The sequence below is a fragment of the Plasmodium gallinaceum genome (assembly GCF_900005855.1).
Source record: "Plasmodium gallinaceum strain 8A genome assembly, contig: PGAL8A_v1_42, whole genome shotgun sequence".
NCBI classification, from domain to species: Eukaryota; Apicomplexa; class Aconoidasida; order Haemosporida; family Plasmodiidae; genus Plasmodium; species Plasmodium gallinaceum.
In genome coordinates this window covers 581289-595049 of record NW_021628349.1, presented here as the reverse complement: position 1 = coordinate 595049, position 13761 = coordinate 581289, and the positions used below count along the sequence as shown (strand labels likewise).

The following is a 13761-nucleotide window of genomic DNA, read 5'->3' as shown; positions in this document are numbered from 1 at the left end:
AAAAAAATTTTATTAGTAACTTTAATGTTTCTAATTATTAAAAATAAAAACAAATTTAGTAGGTAAAAGTGCAAATAAAGGTAAACTTAATATATTATTCCAATAAATGCAATACATCAACATAAACAAATGTTTTAACATATAATTTAACAAATTATTTTCAAAAAACATCTCAAAATAATTGACAAACTTCTACAAAAACAATAAATCATTTCACTTAATCTATAAATTTTCTTCTATCTTTGTTAATGTTATATACAATCCAGGAATATCCACTGTTAAGCAATTCTTTAATATTTTTATTTTTTTTTAACCCTCATAATATGTCTTGTTTCTTTTCAATCATTTATTGTTTTTGCTATTGCTGAAGCTCCTTTTAATATACCTGATGTTATTACCTTTTTAAATCCTTTGTTCTCATTCATTGCATCCTTTGCTCCTTGTATAGCTGCCGAAGCCCCTGCAATCAATGCCTGTGGTAATACATTTTCACCCACAAGTTCTGATGCAACTGCTAAGGCCCCCTCTTTTCCGACTGTTGCCACTCCCTTCCACCCTTTTTTTTTTTCAATTGCTTTTTCTAATCCAGATGCCACTCCTCCTATTAGTGCTGTCGTCCATCCTTTATTTTCATTTTTTTTTTTCTTTTTTTCCTTTTTTTTTTCTTTTTTATCTTTCTCTTTTTTTTTACTTTCCTCATCTTTCTTATTTTTTTTTTTTTTCTTCTTTTTATGTTCCTTTTCTTCCTCTTCTTCCTTTTCTTCCTCTTCTTCCTTTTCTCCCTTTTCTTGTTTTTCTTTTTTTTCATCTTCTGAATCTGATGAATCTGATGACGATGAACCTGATTCTTCCTTTGATAATGAAGGAATTGATTTTTCCTTTAAACTTTTACTATCTTCTAATTCTGATGATCCTCCTGTTTCTCTTGGATCTTCTAGTTCATCTGGACTTGCTTCTTTCCCTTTTTGCTTTTTAAAAATTTTATCACTTAATTCTTTTCCTCTTGCTATTAATGAAGGTTTTCTTTCGATAGTATAACCTTTTTCTAATTTTTCCCCTGTTGCTTCCGTTGGATCTTTTATCCCTTTAACAGAACCTATTCCTAATCCTCCTTCATCTAAATTTTTTGCTCCTTCTGTATATCCTACCCCAGTTGAAGTTTTTACTCCTGTTGTAGAACCTACTCCTAATCCCCCTCCATCTAAAGTTCTTGTTTCTATTGTATATCCTACTCCTGTTGTAGAACCTACGCCTAATCCTCCTCCAACTAAATTTTTTGTTTCTTCTGTAGATCCTACCCCAGTTGAAATTTTTTCTCCACTATAACCTATCCCTGATCCTCCACCAAAAGTTTTTGTTCCTGCTGTAGGTCCTACCTCACTTGAAGTTCTTACTCCTGTAGTAGAACCTATTCCTGATATCCCTCCACCAAAAGTTCTTGTTCCTATTGTAGGTCCTACATCACTTGAAGTTCTTACTCCTGTCGTAGAACCTATCCCTGATCCTCCATCTAAAGTTTTTGTTCCTGCTGTAGGTCCTACCTCACTTGAAGTTCTTACTCCTGTAGTAGAACCTATTCCTGATATCCCTCCACCAAAAGTTCTTGTTCCTATTGTAGGTCCTACATCACTTGAAGTTCTTACTCCTGTCGTAGAACCTATCCCTGATCCTCCATCTAAAGTTTTTGTTCCTGCTGTAGGTCCTACCTCACTTGAAGTTCTTACTCCTGTAGTAGAACCTATTCCTGATATCCCTCCACCAAAAGTTCTTGTTCCTATTGTAGGTCCTACATCACTTGAAGTTCTTACTCCTGTCGTAGAACCTATCCCTGATCCTCCATCTAAAGTTTTTGTTCCTGCTGTAGGTCCTACCTCACTTGAAGTTCTTACTCCTGTAGTAGAACCTATTCCTGATATCCCTCCACCAAAAGTTCTTGTTCCTATTGTAGGTCCTACATCACTTGAAGTTCTTACTCCTGTCGTAGAACCTATCCCTGATCCTCCATCTAAAGTTTTTGTTCCTGCTGTAGGTCCTACCTCACTTGAAGTTCTTACTCCTGTAGTAGAACCTATTCCTGATATCCCTCCACCAAAAGTTCTTGTTCCTATTGTAGGTCCTACATCACTTGAAGTTCTTACTCCTGTCGTAGAACCTATCCCTGATCCTCCATCTAAAGTTTTTGTTTCTACCATAGGTCCTACCTCACTTGAAGTTTTTACTCCTGTCGTAGAACCTATTCCTGATATCCCTCCACGAAAAGTTTTTATTCCCGCTGTAGGTCCTCCCCCATTTGAAGTTCTTACTCCTGCAGTAGAACCTATTCCTGATACCCCTCCAGGTAAATTTTTTGTTCCTACAGTAGGTCCTCCCCCATTTGAAGTTCTTACTCCTGTAGTAGAACCTATTCCTGATCGTCCATTTAATTTTTTTGTTCCTACTGTAGGTCCTACCACACTTGAAGTTCTTACTCTTGCACCAGAACTTATCTCTAATCCTCCATTTAAATTTTTTGTTCCTACTGTAGGTCCTACCCCACTGGAAGTTCTTATTCCTGTATTAGAACCTATTCCTGATCCTCCATTTAAATTTTTTGTTCCTACTGTAGATCCTCCCCCATTTGAAGTTCTTACTCCTGTATTAGAACCTATTCCTGATCCTCCATTTAAATTTTTTGTTCCTACTGTAGGTCCTACCACACTTGAAGTTCTTACTCTTGCACCAGAACTTATCTCTGATCCTCCATTTAAATTTTTTGTTCCTACTGTAGGTCCTACCCCACTTGATGTTCTTACTCCTGTATTAGAACCTACTGCTGATCCTCCATTTAAATTTTTTATTCCTACTGTAGGTCCTACCCCACTTGAAGTTCTTACTCCCGTAGTAGAACCTATTCCTGGTACGCTTCCAGCTGATGTTTTTGTTCCTATTGTAGGTCCTACCCCACTTGAAGTTCTTACTCCTGTAGTAGAACCTATTCCTGATACCCCTCCAGGTAAATTTTTTGTTCCTACTGTAGGTCCTACCTGACTTGATGTTCTTACTCCTGTAGTAGAACCTATTCCTGATACGCCTCCAGGTAAATTTTTTGTTCCTACTGTAGGTCCCACCCCACTTGAAGTTTTTACTCCTGTTGTAGAACCTACCCCTAATCCTCCTGCATATACAGTTTTTGCTCCTTCTGCAGATCCCACTATTGAACCACTTCCTGATCCACCCCTTGCTACTTTTGTGGAATCTAACCCTGATGGTGCTCCTAATTTTGTTCCTGTAGAAACATTTACCCCTCTAGATTTATTTGGTTGCATTTGTTTTTCCTCTGATGAAATTTCTTCTTTTCCTTTTTGTTCTTTAAAATATCTATTTTTTCCTCCTTGTGGACTATTCTCACGATAACATTCTGCTAATATTAATGATTTTCTTATATCCACATTCTTACATGTATTATTTAATATGTTTAATACAAACAATCCATGATTACCAATTAAACATACATCAAAAATGTATAATATTGATAATCCAACCAACACAAAATTAAAGCAATTAAAAAAATTTTGTACCTTCATTTAAATTTAAATAAGATGATATAACCATGTTGAATTTTTAATCAAATTTATTTTAAAAATTAACGAAATATATATATGTATATAAAAAATAAAAAACATTTTTTATGTAATGTTTCTTTTTTTTTAATGAAACATTCTAGTTTTTTATATAAAAATATTAATCTATTTTTTTACCAAATTTATTTTTAACTTCATTTAACCTCATTTTTATTATTTATCTTTTTTTTTTCTTTATATATATCTATAAATTTAATTTTAATCTTATTCTTTATTTTTATTTTATTATTTCTTATTGTTAGTTTATTATTCATATTCTATTTTTCCTAATTTTTATATTTCAAGATATTTTTTTTTTTTTTTTATATTATTTCTTTATTAATTTATATTTAATTTTTTCTTTACTAATTCTAATATAACGTTATTTTTTTTTTTTTTTTTTTTTTTTTTTTTTTTTTATAAACTACATTCCATTATATTTTATTCACTGTACCCGAATTAACAGCATATTTTTTATTGAGCTGAATTTGTACTTTTCTTTTTATTATTCAATCTCAAATTTAATTTTATTCTTTTTATTAATTTATTCCTAATTTAGCCTTTCTTATTGTTTTATTTTAAAATTTCTTTTTTTTATTTTTATAAATTTTTTAATTTTACTATTAATGAAATAATTTCTTTTTTATTTTCTTCTTTATAATATTTTTAGTACTTTATTATAATTTAAATATTTAACTGAACGATTTTAATTTTAATATAATTTTTCTTTTTTTTTATTTTGCTTTTGTTAAACTTTAAAATATTAAAATAATTCTTACATATATTCTTACTAACATTGTAAAATATATTTAATTGTATCCATGAAACATATATTTAAAACTCTATTTTCATTCTTAATTTCTCTTATGCTAATATACCTCTTTTAATATTTTATATTACATTTATTTTTATTTCATATATTTTTTTTCTTCAAAATATACCTTATAATAAATCATATTTTTGTGAACAATTTTTATCCTAATTTTATTTATCAACACTTTATTCTATCAATTTTTATTTCTTTTTTATATGTTAATACAATTTAACTACCAAACAAATATTTCATAATTCCATCAATGTTACATATATATAATTAATAATATTATTTAACATCCTTTATAAATAAACATACATGTATTCATTATTACTTTAATAATATTAACTATATTCAATTATTTTTTTTTTATATCTTACTATTATTTTCACAAATATAATGTAAAATGAATCAACACTATTATATATATATATATACATATATATATATATATGATCCTTATTTTTTTTATTTTTTTTTTTTTTTATTATTATCTTCTTATTAGCAATTGCTTCATTTAATATAAAATGTATTGTTATATTTACATATATCTTTTTCTTAAAAATAATCTTGTTTTATATAAATTCTAAATAAGGAAAATTAATATAATTATATGAATAATTTTATATAAATCTGTTTACAATGCTTGTTCATTAAATCATTATTAACTAAACAAAAACAAAGTATCTATTTAAGTCTTTTTAAATACTTCAAATTATATAATAATCTTCCTCGCATTAAATTTTCTCATATTAAAAATATAACAATTAATTGTAAAACAGAGATCTAAATCATATTTATGGAATTTATGCAATTTATGTAAATTATAGAAATCATGAACATATTTTTTCTTCTTTTTTTTCCCCCCCATGCTTCAGATATTTCAACCATTCTTTTATTTCATAAGTTTACCATTTGTTAAATTTTCCTTCTTTTATCATATTTGTTTTTTTAAATTACTATATTATGTAAAAGATAAAGAGCAAACAATCAGAAAAAATGAAAATAATAATTTTTAAAAAAAAAATAAATATATATATTAATAAAAAGATGTTAATAAAGAAAAATAAATTTTATTAATGTGATTCCACGATATCAGTATTATGTATATAAAAAGGAAAATTCCTGTAAAATATTGCTCATACTGATCATATTGCTCATATCCTATTATGCATTTTTTATTATTTTATATTTTTATTTTTTATTGTTACTCTCTTTAAATAGTAAGATATATATTTTCTTAATGAATTTTAATTTATTTTTTACACCATGAAAAATATATATTAAATTAAAATCTTGTGAATTTATTTGCATAAATATATTATTTCATGAATCGTATATCTGTATAATGTACCTCTTTATATATATATATATATATATTCAAATAATACTCAAAATTATCAACATAAATATTATAACCACTGGAATAGTTTTTTTAATTCTGATTATAGGTTCCTTCGTAATATAAATCATTAATATTTCCACATTATTAAATATGTTAACCGCTTATCATTTTTATAATTACAAAAAAAAAAAAAAAAAAAAAAAAAAAAAATTCCACAATATTTCAATAAGATAAATAAAAATTTTCATAACTATAAATAATAATAGGCATATGATTCCACAACAAAACCCTTGCTCAACAATTTTTATCCATTGTAATATTAATAAGTTATATTAGGAAATAATATACATATATATTATCCCTATATTATTTTTTATAATTTACTGTTTTCATTTTTTTTTTTTACTCTTTTACTATATTATTATATCTTTAAGTATTTAATATAATGATAAAATATTTTATAATCTTAAATTATTTAAAAAAAAATATATATTTTTAAAAATATAGTGACTATTTCTAGAAACTAATTAAATTTACATAAAAGTCCAAGTTCATTCTCATAATAATAAAAAGTATTTTTATAAATATAAATAAAAAAAAAAAAATTTTTATTTTTATTCAGACATAAAACAAAATATATTTATCATTTTACGTAAAATTTATTATGTAAAAATATCTATATGTTATCTTTTTATATATGAAGAAATATAAATCATAATTAAATCATAACAATTAAGCAATATATTTACAAAAAGGTAATAAAAAAATGTATTCATTAAAAAGGTCAATATATATTTTATTGTAATAAAATTATTAATGTAAATTCATTTAATTATAAAAAAAAATTACTATTCTTATAAAAATGAAAAACTTTCATTATATAATAAAAATTTGATTCAAACAACAAACCAATATATATATATATATATATAAATAACCTTATTTCTATATAAAATAAATTTTACTGCTCAAATTAATATAAAATTTTCCAAATGCTAAAATAAATTCGCATGCATATATTCATAAATTTAAAAAAAAAAAAAAAAAAAATTATACAAAGAATATATTAATAAGATAATAAAAAAAATATATATAATATAATAATGATATTCTTATAAATTCCCTTTTCATTAATAATATAAAAGTATTTTTAATTCTTAATTCAAAGATGTATTACTATCATAATTTTTTTTTTTTTACGAGAATATTTTCTTTTCATTAAAAAGCTTCTGTAATATTATTCAATGAAATAATATATTTTATTATTATAACCTTTTCCTTTTATCATATATGAACATCTTAACAATTTTTATAATTATATATTTTAACTCATTTTCCTATTATATAATCTACATAATGCATTATGATAAAATTTTTTTTTTTTCTTTTTTTTTTTTGTTTCTAAATCATTTTTTTATAAATTATATCAATAATCATATTTAATTAATTTTAACTGAAAAATTAGTGTAATTATTTAAGGTATATTATATTCTGTTTATATATATTTCTCTATTATATCAAATTTTTACCAATTATTATGTATTCAAATAAACTTACATGTGAAATTTCGGAATTCTAAATTAAAACTATATTTTATGAAATTGTTATAAATATAATTTATAATAGAAACAAAAATTATATATTTTTTTTTTTTTTTTTATTTTGTCATATTATTTTTCGTTTTCTGTTTATAAAAAAAAAAAAAAAAATAATATTTCATATATGTTAACTAAAAAGTTTTGTTTATTAAACATAAAGTTTAAAAAGGAAATATTTGTTATGAAAAGGATATTATATTATTTTCATAAATATAAATTGTATTTTTTGCATTTAATACACATATATATCATGTTCATAATTATATTTACATAATATATATATTTATACTACTTTATTCATCTTTTTCTAGTAAGTCTGCTAATTCCGATTGTGTTTTTATATCTTTGCTACTACACCGATAGGCTACTTCTCCCATTCTTATAACATATATGAAGTCACAGCATGATAATGCGTGTGTGTTATGAGAAATTATTATAACCGTATTATTACAAAAGTAATTTTTTATAATATAATTAAATGGCTTTACCTTACCAATTAAAGAATAATTTAACTCTAAATCAACATTATCAAAATTAAAAATAGGAATTTCATCAATTAATATTAATTTATATTTGTATCTGTTTAAAAAAAGTCGAACTAATGATAAGTATCGCATGCATTCATCCGTTAAAAGAATCCTATTACTTGAATCATTAATTTTTCCTTTTTTTTTTTTTTTTTCTTTATTCTTTTTTTTTGGTTGTTTATATATATATTTATCTAAATCAGTAAAACTTAAATTTATGCCAAATAATTTAAAAGTGTCAACAATTTCTTCATCACTAAAATTTTGATGAGGATCAATAAGCATTCTTATATTCCAATTAAAAAAAAAAAGCGTTGATTGAGGTAGTACACCAATAATATTATCTTTTTCTCTTCTATTAATTTTTCTAATATCTATTCCTTCAATTGTTATTTTTCCTTCATTAAAAGGAAGTAATCCAAGTATAGACAAAATGATAGTACTTTTTCCTGATCCTGATTTACCTATTATACCAATTTTCTGATTTTTTAATGCATACATGTTAATGTTTTTTAAATATGATTCTTCATCTACGTAACAATAAGTATTACTTTTTTTATCTAAAAGTACTTTTCTTTTGTAACTAACAAAGAGATTTTCAATATATATACTATACTTTTTTTTTAATTCATCTACATAAAAAAGATCTGTTTTATCATTCAAAGATAATTTTTTACCCATATAACCAGAGATGTTTTTTTTTTTTTTTTTTTTTTTTTCTTGTTCTCCTTCATCCTCTATATTTAAACATTGCATTCCATTAGACATTTTTGATAATTCTTCTAATCTCTGCACACAACACATTTCTTTTTCTACATATGTATAATCACAAAGGAGAATTTTTATAATTATGCCAATCCTTGAAGAAAAGGTAATACAATAGCCAATTGTACTTAACATTTTTTCATAATTAGTTTCTTTTTGCATATTAGGAATAATATTAAAAATTAAAAGAGGATACATTATATAATAAGTAGTTAATATTAAAACAATAAATCTCGTATACAAAGAAGCCCATATTGTTATTGATCTTTTTGAAAGACTATAATTTTTAAAAAGAGTTATATAGTGTTCATATATGTTTAAGAAGTAAACATTTTTTTTATATAAGTTAATTATATTTTTTCCTAATATAATATTACTATACATGTTACATAAAGGAGAATGAGCCCTTAAGTAACCTCTTTGGGCTTCTTTAAACCCTTCTGAATATTTTTTAAAAACAAAAAAGTAAATTAATAAAATTATACAAGGAAAAATAAAAATAGTATCCTTCATCAAAAAAATTAATAAAACAACAGACAAAAAAAGTCGAAAAAAAACAAAAACAGCCTTATATATTCTCTTCAAAAATCCATAATCCAATGAATAAATATCAGTTATAAACCTATTTATAATATTACCTAAATTATTATTATAATACACATGTAATGGAATACTTAAAATACTCACCAATACATTTGTGTGAACTTTTATGGCTGATAATAATGTACCATGTAATATCAATATAAAACAGATAAAGGAAGCTATTGATGATATTATCGGAAATAATACAAATAAATGTAAATATTTAGTTTGTTGTTGTAGAATTTTATTTGAATATTCATCATCTTTTCTTGAAATTATACTAATCATGTATAACAGGAAATTTTTTATTTCTTCTGTAAATGATGATATAAGCATAAAAAGTACTATATAAAATATTAATACATAACCAACGTGTTTTAAATACCATATGTATGTTGTCAATTGTATCTTTCCTTTAAAATATGACTCATCTTCATCAACACCAATATATGAGATACTTAAATTGTCACCGTGTTCTAATTCTAACGATGAATTCTTACTAATATTTTTATATTCAAATAAATTATTGTCTTCTTCTATCAATTTTTTAATAGAATCATTATTCTTATTTTTACTATTACCAATATTTTTATCATTATCTAAATATATTGACGTAATTATTTTTTCTTTATTATGTTGTTTAAAACTGTCATTATTTATCTTAAAGGAATAATTTATTTCTGGCCTTTTTGATAAAGTAGATTTCTTAAAATTCATATAATCATTTTTTTTATTATATTTGTTTCCATTAAAATCATATTTTAATTTTATATTATTTATTGTTAATTTTTTTTTATTCAAGTTATTTTCTTTTTTTATAGTTATATTATTTTCCTTTATGTATTTTGATATATTTCCATTATAATGCAAAGTGAAATTTTCCAACTTATAAATGTCTACATTATAATGAATATTATCTAGAGTTTCATTAGTTAAAAAACTCTCAAATGTATTCTTATTCATAGATGCAATAAAACTACAATTATCTTTAAAATATTTATTTTGTTCTTCTCTACAAAATAAATTATAAAATATATTTTTAGATATAGATGGATCTAGATATGTAAAAACATCATCAAGTAAATACAAATAGGTAATATTTTTCTTTCTCACGTGATTTCTAATGTAACTATAGAATAAATCATTCTGCATATTTGTTTCATTTTTATTGTAACTATCATTTATTAAATCATGCATATTAATTTCTTTATTAAGTCGTTTTCTCATAATTCTTTCTTTCTCACAATTATAACCCAATTTGTACATATGTATATAGTGTTGATACAAAGATCTTGCCAATGAAATCCTTGTTTTTTGGCCTTCACTTAAATTATTTTCATCACTAATATATCTCATATCTTCATCTTTATATGATTTTATATCAAGTAACAAGTGGCTTTGCATTATTGTAAGTCGATAAATAAATGAATTGTACTCATTACCAAATAAAATCATTGATCTAATATTTCCAATTGGTACCCAACTATGCTGTGGAGTATATAAAATTTGCATATTATACAAAAAATTTTTAATATACATATAACCGTAAGTTAACTTAAGATAACCTAAAATTGAATGAAAAAGTGCAGTTTTACCTGATCCTACATTTCCTATAATTATAGCTAAAGTGTTATTTTTTAAATTAAAATTTATATTTTTCAAAATGTAATTATCACATTTACTAGGATATTCTTGAATTAAACTAAATGAACAATTCTCTAATTTTATTATTTCCTTATTTTCTTTTTTCTTTACCATGTTTTTATTATCTTTATCATCTATCTCTTTTTTGGGATGAATGCTATTATTATTATCATCTCTGCAATTTATTGTGAATTCGAAATATTCTTTTTCTATATTTTCATTTATATTGTAACTTAATCCTGATAATATTTCTCTATTTATGGTATTTATTTTCTTCTTTCTTTTACTAAAAAAGAAAAAAGAAAACAAATTTACAAACCTTATTTTTTTCTTGTTATAAATCTCTTGAAGCAATAACTTCCTTGCTTCTTCATTCTCAATATATGTTTCACCAGTTGTGATATTAAAATCTGTGCTTCTTGAAATATATTTAAAATAATTATTAATATCATTGTAATATATGTGATGATATACATATTTATTTATTCTCCTTATATTTACTACACCTTCTATTAAGTTATTCATTAAATTTGGAAAATTGATAACACCTGAAATCAATGACTTATATACAAATAGAGGCATAATAATAGAACTAAAATTAATTTCCTTTTTATCATTTAATTTCTCTCTTATAAAAAAAAAAAATAGTACCACTTCAATTATATCAGCCGATATTGCATTTATATAAATTCCTATATTACCCAAATAAAGTCTTATTTTACAAAATTTCATTTCCTTTTTTCGAAAAAAATTTACATAATTAAATGCAATAGATTCCCAATTAAACATCTTTATTAATTTAAACTTATTCAATATATGATGCATATTATCTATTCTTCTATCCCTATATTTTAAATATTTTCTCTTAAATATGCTTGGTAAAAATTCAAATAAAATCACTGAACTATATAATACAATAGATAATGATAGTGCATGTATTACTGCATTATATCCCATCTTAATATAAAAAACATAATAAGACATGTAAAATTTAACAAATATATTAGATAATTGAATAATTGATCCAATAAAAAGAACTAAAGATGGTATATCAGAAAACATAACGTTATAAATATTTATATGGGCAATATTCTTCAGTTTTATTTCTTCCCCTTTTTTATCCTTTTCCTTTTTAAAGAAGTTTATTACACAATGTTTTTTACTAATCTCCTTATCATGATTTTCTGCATAAAAATTACTTGTACAAGAAAAATTGTTATTAATGTTATAATCTGAAATTCGTCCATCAATTTCATCAATTCTAAAACCTGAAATTTTCTCTCTATGTTTATATATATAATCATTTATTAAATGGTTCTCATAGCTATTTAAATTAATTTTATATAGGAAATGCATCATTGATATCTTCATATTTACCAAAAGCTCGTTATAATAAAAATTTAAAATAGAATCAAAAAAAAATTCTGATACTAATAAAATAACTACAAATAATCCAAATAGTAAATTCGAATTAGTAAGAAATAAAGGAAATGATGAAATCATTTCACCCTTTAGAAGCAACATGTATATATTTATACAACCCCCTGAACTAATTACAAATAATGTATGTAAAATATTAAAAATAAAAATTAAAATTATGTGAAATTTAAATGTTTTAAAAATTGACAAAATAACACTATTATAATATACATTATATTCTTCATTTCTTCTTATTTTATCTGAATCATAATTGTATTCTACATTTATATCTTTTTTTTTATAAAAATTATTAACGAAAACAGATTCTTTTACATGTATATTTCTTAAATTTTGTTCTAATTTAGATATATAGAAAGAAATATTATCATTTTTTTGTATTTTAGGAAATTCAATCTCATCTTTTTTAAGGCTATCTATAAGCTCTGTTACCCAATGAAATGTTATAAAACTCAACCATGACACATATGTAGTTTCTTTTTTCTCATTATACTTATAGTAATCCTCTACTCTCTTTTCATATATACTCATATTTTTATAACATATTTTATTTTCTATTTTTATTTTACGTTTTCTTCTTATAATATATATATCATATAAACTAAATAGAAAAAAAAAAAATATCAAAATATTAAGACTATATTTCCTTATAAAAAATTAAATGTTTTCATAAGTATCCCTATATTGAGATACTAAATATAAATATAATCATAAAAGAATAACTATTGAAATACAATAACCAAAAAAAATGTTCATTTTGCTTAAATTAATAACACTATGTTGATAAACTACAAATATACTTATTACAGTATTTGTATTAAATAATATTCTGTAAATAATATATATGTATTAAATATTATAAATTAAAATATAAATTTGAAAAAAAAAATGTTATCATAAGATACTTTATAATTAGAACATATAATAAAAGAAATAGAAATTATTTATATTTTTATAAAAAAATAATTTTATGAATAAAATAACCATATAATATAAATTGTGTATCTCTAAAAATATAATAGATATTAAAGGAAAATGAAAATATAAATATTATACATTCTTATAGTATTACAAAAATAAAACACAAGATATAGATATATAAATTAGATACTTTAAAACGTGTAAAAGTTATGCGAATAAAATTATTTCAAATGTAAAATGAATGCAACATAAAAAATGAAATGATATTATTAGAAAAAAAAAAAATATTTAAAATAAATATATTATTTAATAAATATTCATTTTTTAAATATATCTTACTTAAAATATCATTTCTTTATTATAGTTACATAAAATTATTAAATCGAAAAAAATGTTCTAACAGAAATGTATTTTGTATTATCATATCATGTAATATGTATAAATATATTTCTGTATAGTAAATGTTTAAGTTATTTTTTAAGAAACTAAATTAGTTCTAATTATCTTATAAAAAAAGAAAAATTTAAAT

The 13761-nt window shown here is 22.5% G+C and overlaps 2 protein-coding genes across 2 annotated transcripts; both read right to left on the bottom strand.

The window, feature by feature from the left end:
* Positions 1 to 338: 338 nt before the first annotated feature.
* On the bottom strand, positions 339 to 3563 carry PGAL8A_00065600 (conserved Plasmodium protein, unknown function; the record flags this gene model as incomplete). Its single annotated transcript, XM_028674686.1, has 1 exon — positions 339 to 3563. The coding sequence occupies one exon, from the start codon at positions 3561 to 3563 to the stop codon at positions 339 to 341; it is 3225 nt and encodes a 1074-aa protein (XP_028531014.1).
* A 4086-nt stretch (positions 3564 to 7649) lies between these two features.
* MRP1 (ABC transporter C family member 1, putative) lies at positions 7650 to 12842 on the bottom strand (the record flags this gene model as incomplete). The annotated part of the gene is made up of 1 exon (XM_028674685.1): positions 7650 to 12842. The coding sequence occupies one exon, from the start codon at positions 12840 to 12842 to the stop codon at positions 7650 to 7652; it is 5193 nt and encodes a 1730-aa protein (XP_028531013.1).
* Positions 12843 to 13761: the final 919 nt, after the last annotated feature.